A 14,943-nucleotide genomic window follows, 5' to 3' on the forward strand; every position below is an offset into this window, starting at 1 on the left:
GGGGATTGCATTGAATGTGTAGATTGCTCTGGGTAGCATTGACATCTTCACAATGTTGGTTCTTCCAATCCATGAGCATGGAACGTTTTTCCATTTCTTTGTGTCTTCCTCAATTTCTTTCATGAGTATTTTACAGTTTTTTGAGTACAGATCCTTTGCCTCTTTGGTTAGATTTATTCCTAGGTATCTTATGGTTTGAGGTGCAATTGTAAATGGGATCGACTCCTTAATTTGTCTCTCTTCTGTCTTGTTGTTGGTGTATAGGAATGCCACTGATTTCTGTGCATTGATTTTATATCCTGCCACTTTACTGAATTCCTGTATGAGTTCTAGCAGTTTTGGGGTGGAGTCTTTTATGATACATAAAGTATCATATCATCTGCAAACAGTGAGAGTTTGACTTCTTCTTTGCCGATTTGGATGCCTTTGATTTCTTTTTGTTGTGTAATTGCTGTGGCTAGGAGTTCTAATACTATGTTGAAGAGCAGTGGTGATAGTGGACATCCCTGCCGCGTTCCTGACCTTAGGGGGAAAGCTCTCAGTATTTCTCCATTGAGAATGATATTCACTGTACGTTTTTCATAGATGGCTTTTATGATATTGAGGTATGTACCCTCTATCCCTACACTCTGAAGAGTTTTGATCAAGAAAGGATGCTGTACTTTGTCAAATGCTTTTTCTGCATCTGTTGAGAGGATAATATAATTCTTGTTCTTTCTTTTGTTAACGTATCATATCACGTTGATAGATTTGCGGATGTTGAACCAACCTTGCAGCCCAGGGATAAATCCCACTTGGTCGTGGTGAATAATCCTTTTAATTTACTGTTGGATCCTATTGGCTAGTATTTTGGTGAGAATTTTTGCATCCATGTTCATCAAGGATATTGGTCTGTAATTCTCCTTTTTGATGGGATCTTTGTCTGGTTTGGGGATCAAGGTAATGGTGGCCTCATAAAACGAGTTTGGAAGTTTTCCTTCCATTTCTATTTTTTGGAACAGTTTCAGAAGAATAGGTATTAATTCTTCTTTAAATGTTTGGTAGAATTCCCCTGGGAAGCCATCTGGCCCTGGGCTTTTGTTTGTTGGGAGATTTTTGATGCTGGCTTCAATTTCCTTAGTGGTTATAGGTCTGTTCAGGTTTTCTGTTTCTTCCTGGTTCAGTTTTGCTAGTTGATACATCTCTAGGAATGCATCCATTTCTTCCAGGTTATCTAATTTGCTAGCATAGAGTTGCTCATAATATGTTCTTATAATTGTTTGTATTTCTTTGGTGTTGGTTGTGATCTCTCCTCTTTCATTCATGATTTTATTGATTTGGGTCATTTCTCTTTTCTTTTTGATAAGTCTAGCCAGGGGTTTATCAATCTTGTTAATTCTTTCAAAGAACCAGCTCCTAGTTTTGTTGATCTGTTCTGTTCTTTTGGTTTCTATTTCATTGATTTCTGCTCTGATCTTTATTATTTGTCTTCTCCTGCTGGGTTTAGGCTTTATTTGCTGTTTTTTCTCTAGCTCCTTTAGGTGTAGGGTTAGGTTGTCTATTTGAGACCTTTCTTGTTTCTTGAGAAAAGCTTGTATTGCTATATACTTTCCTCTTAGGACTGCCTTTGATGCATCCCAAATATTCTGAACAGCTGTGTTTTCATTTTCATTGGTTTCCATGAATTTTTTTAATTCTTCTTTAATTTCCTGGTTGACCCATTCATTCTTTAGTAGGATGCTCTTTAGCCTCCATGTATTTGAGTTCTTTCCGACTTTCCTCTTGTGATTGAGTTCTAGTTTCAAAGCATTGTGGTCTGAAAATATGCAGGGAATAATCCCAGTCTTTTGGTACTGGTTGAGACCTGATTTGTGACCTAGGATGTGATCAATTCTGGAGAATGTTCATGGGCACTAGAGAAGAATGTATATTCCATTGCTTTGGGATGGAATGTTCTGAATATGTCTGTGAAGTCCATTTGGTCCAGTGTGTCATTTAAAGTCTTTATTTCCTTGATCTTTTCCTTAGATGATCTGTCCATTTCAGTCAGGGGGGTGTTAAAGTCCCCCACTATTATTGTATTGTTGTCAGTGTGTTTCTTTGCCTTTGTTATTAATTGCCTTATGTAATTGGCTGCTCCCATGTTAGGGGCATAGATATTTACAATTGTTAGATTTTCTTGTTGGATAGACCCTTTAAGTAGGATATAGTGTCCTTCCTCATCTCTTATTACAGTCTTCGGTTTAAAATCTAATTTGTCTGATATAAGGATTGCCACCCCAGCTTTCTTTTGGTGTCCATTAGCATGGTAAATGGTTTTCCATCCCCTCACTTTCAATGTGGGGGTGTCTTTGGGTCTAAAATGAGTCTCTTGCAGACAACATATTGATGGGTCTTGTTTTTTAATCCAGTCTGATAGCCTGTGTCTTGATTGGAGCATTTAGCCCATTTACATTCAGGGTAACTATTGAAAGATATGAATTTAGTGCCATTGTATTGCCTGTAAGGTGACTGTTACTGTATATTGTCTGTGTTCCTTTCTGATCTGTGCTGCTTTTAGGCTCTCTCTTTGCTTAGAGGACCCCTTTCAATCTTTCTTGTAGGGCTGGTTTCGTTTTTGCACATTCCTTTAGTTTTTGTTTGTCCTGGAAGTTTTTGATCTCTCCTATTTTCAGTGACAACCTAGATGGGTATAGTATTCTTGGCTGCATATTTGTCTCGTTTAATGCTCTGAATACATCATCCAGTCCTTTCTGGCCTGCCAGGTCTCTGTGGATAGGTCTGTTGCCAATCTAATGTTTCTACCATTATAGGTTACATATCTCTTCTCCCGAGCTGCTTTCACGATTTTCTCTTTGTCTCTGAGACTTGTAAGTTTTACTATTAGATGTTGGGGTGTTGACCTATTTTTATTGATTTTGAGAGGGGTTCTCTGTGCCTCCTGGATTTTGATGCCTGTTTCCTTCCCCACATTAGGGAAGTTCTCTGTTATAATTTGCTCCAATATACCTTCTGCCCCTCTCTCTCTTTCTTCTTCTGGGATCCCAATTATTCTAATGTTGTTTTGTCTTATGGTATCACTTATCTTTCGAATTCTGCCCTCGTGATCCAGTAGTTGTTTATCTCTCTTTTTCTCAGCTTCTTTATTTTCCATCATTCAGTCTTCTATATCGCTGATTCTCTCTTCTGCCTCATTTATCCTAGCAGTTAGTGCCCCCATTTTTTATTGCGCCTCATAAATAGCCTTTTTGATTTCGACTTGGTTAGATTTTAGTTCTTTTATTTCTCCAGAAAGGTTTTCTCTAATAACTTCCATGCTTTTGTCAAGCCCAGCTAGTATCTTTAAAATCATGATTCTGAACTCTAGGTCTGACATCGTTCTAATGTCCGTATTGAGTAGGTCCCTGGCAGACGGTACTACCTCTTGTTCTTTTTGTTGAGGTGATTTTTTCCGTCTTGTCATTTTGTCCAGAGGAGAATAGATGAATAAGAGAACAAAATGCTAACACGGTAACAACGTCCCCAGAAAATATACTCTAAACAAATCAGAAAAGACCTGAAACCAGGGGAAAAGAAAGGGAAAGAAAGAAAAAAGAAAGAGGAAAAAAAAAAAGAAAAAGAAAAAGATAAAAACAAAGAAAAACAGAACAAAACAAAAAAAACAGAATATGATCAAATATGATCAGGCTGGTGCATAGATCAATGCCACACACTAGATTTTGGGTGTATTTTGGTTTGTTAGAAGAAAGTCCCTCCCAAAATTTTAAAGAAAGAAGGACTTATATATGTACAAAATAAGGGTTGATACGATGAAGGGATGGAATATGAATGTAAAGATGAAAATTATAAAAAATTTTATAAAAGGAATTGATAAGTTGTTTGAAAAAAGAAAGAAGAGGATTTAAAAACGGGGAGAGAATGTGATCAGGCATGAGACTAGAACAAAGCCATACACTAGAGTTTTAGGGTATATTTTGATCTGTTAGAAGAAACTGTATCTCAAAATTTTAGAGAGAACAACTTAAATATATATGCCAAAAATAAGGGTAACTACTGTGAAGGGATAGAATATGACCCTAAAAACGAAAAATAAAAATGTTTTTTTAAAAAAAGGATTGGGGTGCCTGGGTGGCTCAGTTAGTTAGGCGACTACCTTCGGCTCAGGTCATGATCCCAGGGTCCTGGGATCGAGCCCCGCATTGGCCTCCCTGCTCAGCCAGAAGCCTGCTTCTCCCTCTCCCACTCCCCCTGCTTGTGTTCCCTCTCACGCTGTCTCTCTCTCTCTGTCACATAAATAAATAAAATCTTTAAAAAATAATAATATAAAAAAATTAAAAAGGGATTGATAAGATGTTGGTTGAAAAAGGGAAAAAGAAAAATTCGAAAAAAGAAAAAAGACAGTTAAAAAAATTATCTTTGAAAGACTAAAGAATCATGGTAAAAAAGCCATGAATTCTATGTGCAGTATTCCCCTAACGCTGGAGTTCTCCCGTTCTCATTGATCGGTAAACTTGGTCTTGGCCGGCTGTTCTTGCGGGCCTTCTGGGGGAGGGGCCTGTTGCCGTGGTTCTCAGATGTCTTTGCCGGAGGCGGAACTGCCCCGCCCTTGTCGGTCCGGGCTGAGTAATCTGCTTGGGTTGCTCTCAGAAGCTTTTGTTCCCTGCAAGGTCTCGGTACAGCTGTGGAGTGAAAATGGCGGCTTCCCAATTTCCCCCCTGGAGGAGCTGAGAAGTCGGGGCCCCGCTCCTCAGTGCGCCCCCAGAGAAAAGCAATCAGTCACTCCCGTCTACCCGGTCTCCGGCTGCACTCCGTGCTCACCTGGCCTGTGACCGAGCGTTTCTATCTCTGGCACCCGACCCCGTGTGGAGTCTCCAAACCCAGCAGATCCCTGCGGTGCGCTCCCGCGCCGCTCCTCCTGGGGGAGGAAGGGGAGTCTCCCCGGATCTGCCACTTGTTGGGTCCCTGCTGGAGGAGCAGTGGCCCCACTGTCACCGATGACCGTTTATGGCAACCCTGAGCTGAGAGGCCATGCCTCGGCTCCGTCTCTGCCGCCGGCTTCCCCGCTCCGATACCCGGGAGCTCTGCCGCACTCAGGCACCCCTGGTCTTCCTGTGACCCCGAGAGTCCTGAGACCACACTGTCCCGCGAGCGTACCACCCCCTGCTTAGCCACTGGAGCCAGGTCCCTCAGTGGAGCGGTCTTCTAAAAGTTACGATTTTGTGCTCTGGGGCTCTATCACTTGCCAGAAGCGGCCGATGGAGGTCCCCTCCCCTGCCATCTGTCCTCCTGAGTATCGCCTCGGATTCACTTCTCCGAACGTCCTACCTTCCAGAAAGTGGTCGCTTTTCTATTCAGAGTTGTTGCTATTCTTTTCTTCGATTTCCTGTTGAGTTCGTAGGTGTTCGGAATGGTTTGATCCCTATCCAGCTGAATTCCTGAGACCAGACAAAATCCGGTCTCCTACTCCTCCGCCATCTTGCTCTGCCCCCTCACTGCATCTTTTTATTGTTGAATATTATTCCCTTGTTTGAGTATACCACAGTTTGTTTAGCCACTCATGCTGATGAATGCCTGGGCTGTTTTCAGACTTGGACTATTTTGAATAAAGCTGCTGTTGTACATCCTTGTACAAATCTTTGTGTGGACATATGCTTTCATTTCTTTTGGGTCAATGCATAGAGTATTGTGACAGTTTGGTATGTTAAAAGATGATCACAATAGATACCACTTCATACTGAATAGAATGGCTGAAACTGGAAAGGCTGGCCATACCAAATGTTGGTTAGGATGTAGAGCAAGTGGAGCTCTCATATGTTGTTTGAAAGAACAATATGACACAATAACCACTTTGGAAAATAGTCTGGCAGTTTCTTACAAAGTTAAACGCCTACCTGTGCTTTACCCTGTAATCGTGCTCCTGGGTATTTATCCAAGAGAAGTGAAAGCATATATTTAAAAAAAAAAAAAAAAGTGCAAGACTGTTTATAGCAGTTTCATTCACAGTAGCCAAGCCTGGAAACAATACAAATGTACATCAGTATATCCATAGGTGAATGGCTATAGTGGAAGACTAGTTGGCAGTATAAAAGAATAAACTACTTATATAATATGAAATCCTCTCAAAAACACATTGAATGGGTTCCTGGGTGGTGCAGTTGGTTAAGCAGCCAACTCTTGTTCTGGCTCAGGTCATGATCTCAAGGTCATGGGATCAAGCCCTGTGTTGGGCTCCAAGCTCAATGTGGAGTCCACTTGAGTCTCTCTCCCTCTCCCTCTGTGTCTCCCACTTATACTCTCTCATCTCTCTCTCTCAAAAATAAATAGATAATTTTTTTAAAGATTTTATTTATTTTGACAGAGACACAGAGAGAGAGGGAACACAAGCAGAGGGGATGGGAGAGGGAGAAGCAGGCTCTCCGCTGAGCAGGGAGCCTGATGTGGGGCTCGATCCCAGGACCCTGGGATCACGACCTGAGCCGAAGGCAGACGCTTAACGACTGAGCCACCCAGGCGCCCCTAAATAGATAAATCTTAAAAAAAAAAAAAAAAAGCAAGTACTACACATTGAGCAAAAGAGGCCAATAACCAAAGACTCCTTCCTTTTTTTTATTTCTTCTACCCCTCTTTTTTTTTTGTTAATTTTAAGTTTGGGAACAGGCAAAACTGTTCTTTGGTGACAGAAATCAGGAAAAGTGGTTGCCTTTGGTGGGCGTGATATAATTGGTAGGGAGTATGAGGAAACTTCCTGAGATGACTTAAATGTTACATATTTGATTAGGTTGGGTTATATGGGTTTTTGATGTATCAAATTCTTATTCATTTAAGATTGATATATTTCACTATATATAAATTTGTACCTCAATAAAAGTGAAAATAAACCCTAAAAACAAGTGTATTTTATACCTCTTTAAAATTGAACCCATGTGGATAGTTGCTTAGAAGACTGTGACTGAGGGAGAGTTGAGAGAATATACCAGATTTTTAGATATTTCAATTTAAAATGTGACTTCTGAAATAAAAAAAAAGGGGGGGACCTGGAGAAATTTTTTAAAAAAGGGGGGGATACCTGGGTGGCTCAGTTGGTTAAGCCAACTGACCTTCGGCTCAGGTCATGATCCCAGGGTCCTGGGATCAAGCCCCGTGTCAGGCTCCCTGTTCAATGGGGAGTCTGCTTCTCCCTCTCCCCCCTGCTGATTCTCTCTCTCTCTCTCTCTCTTTCAAATAAATAAATAAAATCTTAAAAAAAAAAAGAGGACCTGGAAGTTTAAATGAAGATCTTCTACGACGATCATAAACCAAATCCCTTAGTTTTTACAACCTGAGTTTTTCCAGTTGTCAGAGACTGGCTCTCCCTAAGGTATACCCTGAGGATGAGGGGTGAGATAATGCCCAGCATATGCTCCTCCAGAGTCAGTAGTACTAATGAGGGACTGCAATAAGTCATCTCGCCTGTCCCCTACATAGAGCCTACCACAAGGTTAAAATCACTGCATTCTAAGTATATCTCAACCTCTCAAAGTTATTTATAATTCTTTTAAAGATAAAATTGTCAAGGTTTCTGAAAGTTTTGTGGAGTAAAAACAAAATGTTTTTATGAAATTGCTCTATCAACGAACAGGTGATGGTTTTTATGTACTTAAAGATATTAGGGACTAGTTTTCTAGAGATTTTTTGAATTGTTATTTTGGAAACTATTTCCATATAGTCATGCTTGTGATTCTTTGACAGAGTATTATTTTCAAATATTAAATTGATGAATAACCTATTTATTAAGCCAAATATAGTCACATTTTTAGAATTCTTTTCCCTTTATCGTGTGTATATTTCCTTTTTCCATAACGTGCTTTCCTCTTCTTACCCTGCAGTAAATCTGTTGACTCATTTGTGTGGAACTCTTTATCTAAAGCCATTTTTATAACAACATCACAAGCTTTTTTTTCCCTCTGTAATTTAACTTCACTTTATACACTTTGGTAGCTAAAATAGTCTATTTTTCTCTGTATTCTTTTCAATATTCTTTTCAGCTAGCCCCCCAAATCTTTATTGGCATACTCAAAAGATACAAGTTTGCTTGTCATTCTTGTTTTTTTTAAGCATAGAGACTCCTTTATACTATAACCCCAGAATAGTTTTTCTTAGTAATCTGTTATTGAAAGTATTCCATGATATGCTTTATCTTCTCCATCATAGTTGGGATCACTCATTCTCTCCATGTGTGAGCGTAGGCTTCTTCAGGTTCCTAAGTCAATAAGGAAATCTTGATCCTCAAGTAATATTTATTATGTACCTACCATGTATCAGGTTTAGTCAGTCAGGCTGCTATGGTGAAGAACACGTTTCCCCTGCACAGAGATTATATTCTTTTGGTTTTTTTTAAGATTTTATTTATTTATTTGTCAGAGAGAGAGACAGCGAGAGAGGAAACACAGGCAGGGGGAGTGGGAGAGGGAGAAGCAGGCTTCCCGCTGAGCAAGGAGCCTGATGCAGGACCTGATCCCAGGACCCTGAGATCATGACCTGAGCCTCAGGCAGACGCTTAACCGACACCCAGGCGTCCCAGGGATTATATTCTTATGTGAAGAGGCAAACAAAATACTCAATGTCAGGAAAATGTTCAGAATAAAAATAAGAATGAGGAAATAGAGAATGACATGGGAAGAGGTGCTATTTTTTTTTAAGATTTATTTATTTGTCAGAGAGAGTGAGCACAAGCAGGGGGAGTGGCGGAGGGAGAAGCAGGCTCCCTGCTGAGCAAGGAGCCCAATGCGGGAGTCAATCCTAGGACCCTCGAACGTAGACGCTTAACCACCCAGGCGTCCCAAAGGGGTGCTATTTTTTTTTTAAGGATTTTTTTTTTTAAGATTTTTATTTATTTATTTGACAGAGACACAGCAAGAGAGGGAGCACAAGCAGGGGGAGTGAGAGGGAGAAGCAGGCTTCCCGCTGAGCAGGGAGCCAGATGCGGGGCTCGATCCCAGGACCCTGGGATCATGACCTGAGCTGAAGGCAGACGCTTAACGACTGAGCCACCCAGGCGCCCCAACAGGTGCTATTTTTAAATGGGTTGTAAGGAAGTCTCTCTGATGAGGTACTATTTGAGCAAAGATTTGAACAAAGTAAGGGAATGGGCCAAGGGCATTTCTCAGAGGAAAGGCATTGCTAAAGGAGGAAGCTTGGGTATCTTTGCCTACCCTCTGGCTCTTAGGACTCCCCACCCTCCACTGCACCCTCACCCCCAACTACTGTATGGACTACAATGAATGAAACCATAACCACGTATAAATTTGAGTGGCAGTGTGGAACCCCTTATCCCCCAGGATCCTGATTAGATTCCCCTGATGTTGGTGCCTGTATTTTCATACCCTTCTATTCACCCTATTGCTGAGAGAGGGATTCCCACCATATGGTTATGGGAATGCCTCAACACACATCACTGGACAGATGAGATAGACCACATCTTATTAATTACATAAACTCACATCCCGGAGGAAGAGGAAACCATGTGCCATACAGAGCCATGTGGGGGTTGCACTGAGGAACAGAGTGAACAGCCAGGGGTAGTGGAGGTAGGCTTTGTAGTATCAAGAGAATGGGTATCCCACAGAAGAATGTGGTTGGCTTGTTTGAATAATTTGAAGGGCTGGCAACAACATTCTGGTTTTGTGTGAATAAATATTTGACATTAATGGATTTATAAACTCACCCTTTTTAATCTCATGAATAAGTCATAAAAACTGAGCCAGCTATATCAAAAAGACAAAATAACAAGTGTTGGCAAGGATGTAGAAAAAAGGGAACACTCATACCCTGTTGTGGGAATGTAAATTGATGCGGTCACTATGGAAAACAGGAGGTTCCTCAAAAAACTAAAAATAGAAATACTATACAATCCAGCAATTCCACTGCTGGGTATTTGTTCAAAGAAAATGAAAATATCAATTTGTAGAGATACATGCATCCCGGTTTATTGTAGCATCATTTGTAATAGCCAAGATATGGAAGTAACCCAAGTGTATGTCAGTAGATGATTGGCTAAAGAAGATGTGGTGTATGTATGGAGTGGAATATTACTCGCCCACAAAAAAGGATGAAACCTTGCCATTTGTGACAACATGGATAGATCTAGAGGGTTTTATGATAAGTGAAATAAGTCAGATGGAGAAAGACAAATACCGTATGATTTCACTTGTATGTGGAATCTGAAAAACAAATGAACAAACAAAACCCAGAAACTTATAAAATTGAAAAACAACACAGAGGCTCATAGATAGAGGAAACTGTTGGTTACGAGAGTGGGGAGGGGTTGGAGATGGGGCAGGCAGAACAGGTGAAGAGGACCAAGAGGTACACACTTAGTGACAAGTTGTGAGATGTAAGGTACCAGGTGTTGAGTCACTAATGTGGTCACTTCGTATGGTGACAGATGATGACCTACTGGGGGGATCATTCCATAATACATAACAGTGTTGAATGGATATGATGTACATGTGAAACTAATAGGATATTGTATGTCAGTTATAGTTCAATTAAAAAAAAACAAACTAAACCAGCTTTGGCAACATTTTAGTATTTCATTGCATATTTTTAGACTATTTGTAGTTAATACAGTTCAAAGCAAGTAAACTTTCCTTTCTACAAACCTAGTTTTCAGTATTCATTGAATATTGGGTTTTATCCTTCTTAATCCTCTCCCACATGCTCGAATAACCCGGATACTTGACTTCAAGTACAAAACTAATTTTTTCCCATTAATAAGCAAAAACACATCCCATTACCTTGCCTACCTGGTTGTACTTCTGTGCCACTATTGTTCTTAGTAGTCTCAATCCCCCATTTATAATTTAACCAAAGTAACTAACTCTCTGTTTCACAGAGAGTCAGATACTTGAGGAATTACTGTCGTATATGTTTTAGCAATCCGTCAAAACTCATGGACAAACATAACACACATATCCTCTCTCTGCCTTCTTAGACTAGCAAAAATAGTCACTACATAATATATGAAAGTTAAAATTAAAACTATACATCGTTACCAATGTTTCAGTATTCTATTTTATTTAGAAACTATTAAAGGATACACAGATTATCTATTAATTATTCAATTTAATACTAGTCCAGTGCCCTAAAGTTAACTATTGGAAATTAATGTTTAACATAACACATGCTATACTGTTGATATAGAAAAGCTTGCCAGAACTATAATTCATTTATGTTTTCCTTAATCTTTACCATTATATGGAAGTAATATTAGCTTATCAGTAGACCTGTTTAAAAAGTTCCACTCTAATTAGTGTCTTCATGAGAAAACAAACCAAATTTTACTTAAGAAAATAAAATATTTGCTTATATTACATTCAACAATGATTAAATCCAAAGTTGTTTTTACACCAATATTATCACATCTGATTTGTTCACTTTGATTACTTAAATTTGGATTTTTTATACAGATGTCTCTGACCTATCAGTTTCTGTGAGAAGGATTTTCCTTAGAAGGTCACCACATTTAATATAATAAAGTACTCCTTTAATAAAAAATAGAAATGTTGACATTTTATACATTTTAAAGCATTAGGAAAGCAATCCTGCATTGGTGCATTTTTGCAATCTCCGTGCAAAAATCCTGCAGATATATTGAGATTCATATTAATCACAAGAAATGAAGGCAATCCACCCACAGGAACCACAGCAAGAGGATGGAACATCTTATAATGTAATTCAAAATCAGCTGGAGGTTTCTTAAAACATTGATTCTTGGGCTTAACTCCCAAGGTGTCTAAGTCAGTTGGTCAGGGTTCTGGACTGAGAACTAGCATTTCTAATGAGTCCCCAGGTAATACTAATGGTGAAGGTCCAGGGATGAAATTCTGAGGTTTTCTAGGAAATAAGAGGTTGCCTCCCTCTCAAAGGGCTGTAGACTTGTAGACTCCAAGGGATAGATCTCTATCTGGTCTCTTAACTGACATCCCCTGAGTGTCTCTATAATGTTCAAAGCAGACAAATAAATAGAGAACAATAAGGCTACCATATTTAATTTACTATACATTCATTTTTTTCCCTGAGGATTCTTAGATTTATATTAGATTTTTATATTCCTTTATATTATATGTAAATATATAAAGAAACCTTATATATATAAATATGTATATTTTCATATATTTTTTCCTTTATATCAAATTTTTATAAGTCATATTAGTATCTGTAAACCAATAAAAAGAGCTCTTTTGTTTTAAAAAAATTATATCTAATTTGTTAAGACCCTTTCCTGAAGTAGAAAAATGTTTTCAAAATCACAAAAGGGGAGGGGTAAAGGAGGGGTTTGTACTATCAAGTACAAACACATAGAGAGCTTATGGGTTCAGGTCTAAAGCTTCAGGTACAGGTTAAAGGAAACACAGAATACACACATTCACTGATCTAGAAGAAAGGGCTTTTCTTCTTTCTAATAGAAGCAAGACATTCTTCTACAAACTAAAACAATGATATACCAGATTTTGCGCCATGTCATACCCAAAGGCAAGAGGTCACCATCATCCTGTAATGGGGAATAACATTTGGCTGTGTGCAAACCAGAGTCAGAACCAAACATAGCCAAGAACCATAAACAAAAGTAAAAATACAAAGTCAGAAAAACAAACAGTAGAGAAAAACAAACTCTGAAGATAAAGTTCTGTTGCCACTTGCTATTCACTGTAGGAGCCAAAAAACAGTGGGAGGTACATTTTTTTAAAAAAGATTTTATTTATTTATTTGATAGAGACGGAACACAAGCAGGGGAAGTGGGAGAGGGAGAAACAGGCTTCCCGCTGAGCAGGGAACCTGATGCGGGGCTCGATCCCAGGACCCCGGGATCATGACCTGAGCCAAAGGCAGATGCCTAAGGACTGAGCCACCCAGGCGCCCCTGGGAGGTACATTTTTTAATAGATTCAGGAAGATGTATCTATTCCAAAATTGCCAAAGTCTAATTTTCAAAAGAGTTAAAAACAAAGACTCAATAAAATGCAGTGAGTACATGTCTCAACACATTATTTAACCCCTTTCTTGGGGGAGGGGACAGCATGGTGGTAAGGCCAGTTATACTATTTTTGATGGTATTTATTATAGGTACACAAACTTATATGTTCCAGGGGCCCGGTAAGCAATATAAATAAGGAACACAGGCATTTATAACATTATCTAGAGCATGGTGTGCATGTAACATACTTGAGGGCACATACTTTGTCTAAAGGTGGCAACTGTTGAAAATGTTGAATTGTCACCTTGTGGGAATGCTTATTTATCTGTCTTTAATATTTTTTTCACAGAAGCGATTAATCTGGATTTTAATGTGAATCTTCCTGTTTTAAAGTGTTGATACCTAATTCAGTTTAAAAATCCCAGAAAACAAAAAACACTGTATGAGCCAAACAAAACTTATCTTCAGGCCAGAAATGGCCCAAGGGCCATCACTTTACGACCTATACAGTAGATATTACTTGTGTAACATTGTAGCAGAAGAAAAGAGTTTAACCAAAAGTTGTATTTTTGTTGGAAAGAAAATTTTAAAAGAGAAAATTCCTTTTTAAATTGTTTACATTCACTTATAAGAAGTGAATGCATTTCCATTTAAGTTCTATTTTTTGTCCATTAAAAATGTAGTTATTCACCTTCTGGAGATCTGTTTCACAACAATGTGAATATTGTTACTACTGAACTGTACATGTAAAAATGGTTAAGACGGAAAATTTTAGGGCGCCTGGGTGGCTCAGTCGATTAAGCGTCTGCCTTCAGCTCAGGTCGTGATCCCAGAGTCCTGGGATCGAGCCCTGCATCAGACTCCCTGCTCAGCGGGAAGCCTGCTTCTCCCTCTCCCACTCCCCCTGCTTGTGTTCCTGCTCTCGCTATCTCTCTCTCTGTCAAATAAATAAATAAAAAATCTTAAAAAAAAAAAAGATGGAAAATTTTATGTCATGATTTTTACCATATATTATCATACACACGTTATTGAATGTTTAGTGAGTTGATTCAAATTAAGTTACTCATTTTAAACTGTCTTTGTAGGGTAATATTGAATGTAATGGGAAAAAGCCTGGAGAAAAGGAGATACTTCAAAAGCCCACTATAGTGGCCTTGTCGAAAGATCATGAGAACTTGTTTAGGGTACTAAATTTACTAATGGGAATGATGATCAATTTAGAGACATTGCTGGAGCTGAACTAGAGAAAGGTGAAAAACTGAATATGGGGCTTGAGGAAATAACAAAAAGATGGTTTCTTTCTTAGTAACAGACTATACCAATAATTAAGATAGAAAACAAAAACAGATTCAGGGGAAGTAAGTTCAGTTTTAGACAAGCCATGGTATTTCAGGACTTGAAGGAAATAGAGAGGTTGCCACGTGCAAGCCATCTCATTTTACAGATGGGAAAGTCAAGGCCCCAAGAGATGAATGAGGTGATACCTTTGATGTCTCAGTTTAAATCAGAAGCAAGACTTTACACATTCTAGTCTCGAATTTCATCTTTCCTCCACACACAGAGTGTCTGCTCTGACACGGACTTCCTTTGGTTCCAAGGGAACGTGTGATGGTGTCCTCCCCAGGCTGCTGCCGTGTGTGAGTGAAGGGGGCCTGCACAGCTCCTCAGGAGACAGGCTACCATGCCCTGCCTCTTGCTCTCTGAATTGCAGGTGTGCCCCTTCTCCTCTTAGTAGCCTTTTCTTCAGCTTAAGCTGCTTGGAGGACCTGTAAATGGAAGTGGTTTGTAGACATCAGCAATTTCTTGCCTACAGTTCAACGTAATCCGGTCAGAATTATAGGAGTTCAAAGGAAGGGCTGGGGCTGCAGATGGAGATTTGTGAGTCAAGGACCATTTCCTGAAACACTGTAAGGAATTATGAATATATAACTATATAATAGCTAAGGAATTTCAACTTTATCTTATTAGAGTTTCTCAACCCCAGCTATACATAAGAATCTGTAGGTCTTT

At 39.2% G+C, this 14,943-nt stretch overlaps 2 protein-coding genes across 2 annotated transcripts in view; one reads left to right on the forward strand and one right to left on the reverse strand.

Moving 5' to 3' along the window:
• Positions 1–14,943, forward strand: part of HDGFL3 (HDGF like 3) — an 89,339-nt gene that overhangs the window by 44,728 nt on the left and 29,668 nt on the right. The gene's annotated exons all lie outside the window — the stretch shown is intronic.
• Positions 13,948–14,943, reverse strand: part of TM6SF1 (transmembrane 6 superfamily member 1) — a 55,247-nt gene continuing 54,251 nt past the window's right edge. Inside the window, exon 11 of the mRNA XM_025892969.2 lies at positions 13,948–14,699. Coding sequence (XP_025748754.1) covers positions 14,677–14,699 — 23 coding nt within the window. The 3' untranslated portion in view covers positions 13,948–14,676. The remainder of the gene's footprint in view (positions 14,700–14,943) is intronic.

This window comes from Callorhinus ursinus, unplaced genomic scaffold, assembly GCF_003265705.2.
Source record: "Callorhinus ursinus isolate GAN/ISIS: 27379988/994484 unplaced genomic scaffold, GSC_fseal_2.0 scaffold45, whole genome shotgun sequence".
NCBI classification, from domain to species: domain Eukaryota; kingdom Metazoa; phylum Chordata; class Mammalia; order Carnivora; family Otariidae; genus Callorhinus; species Callorhinus ursinus.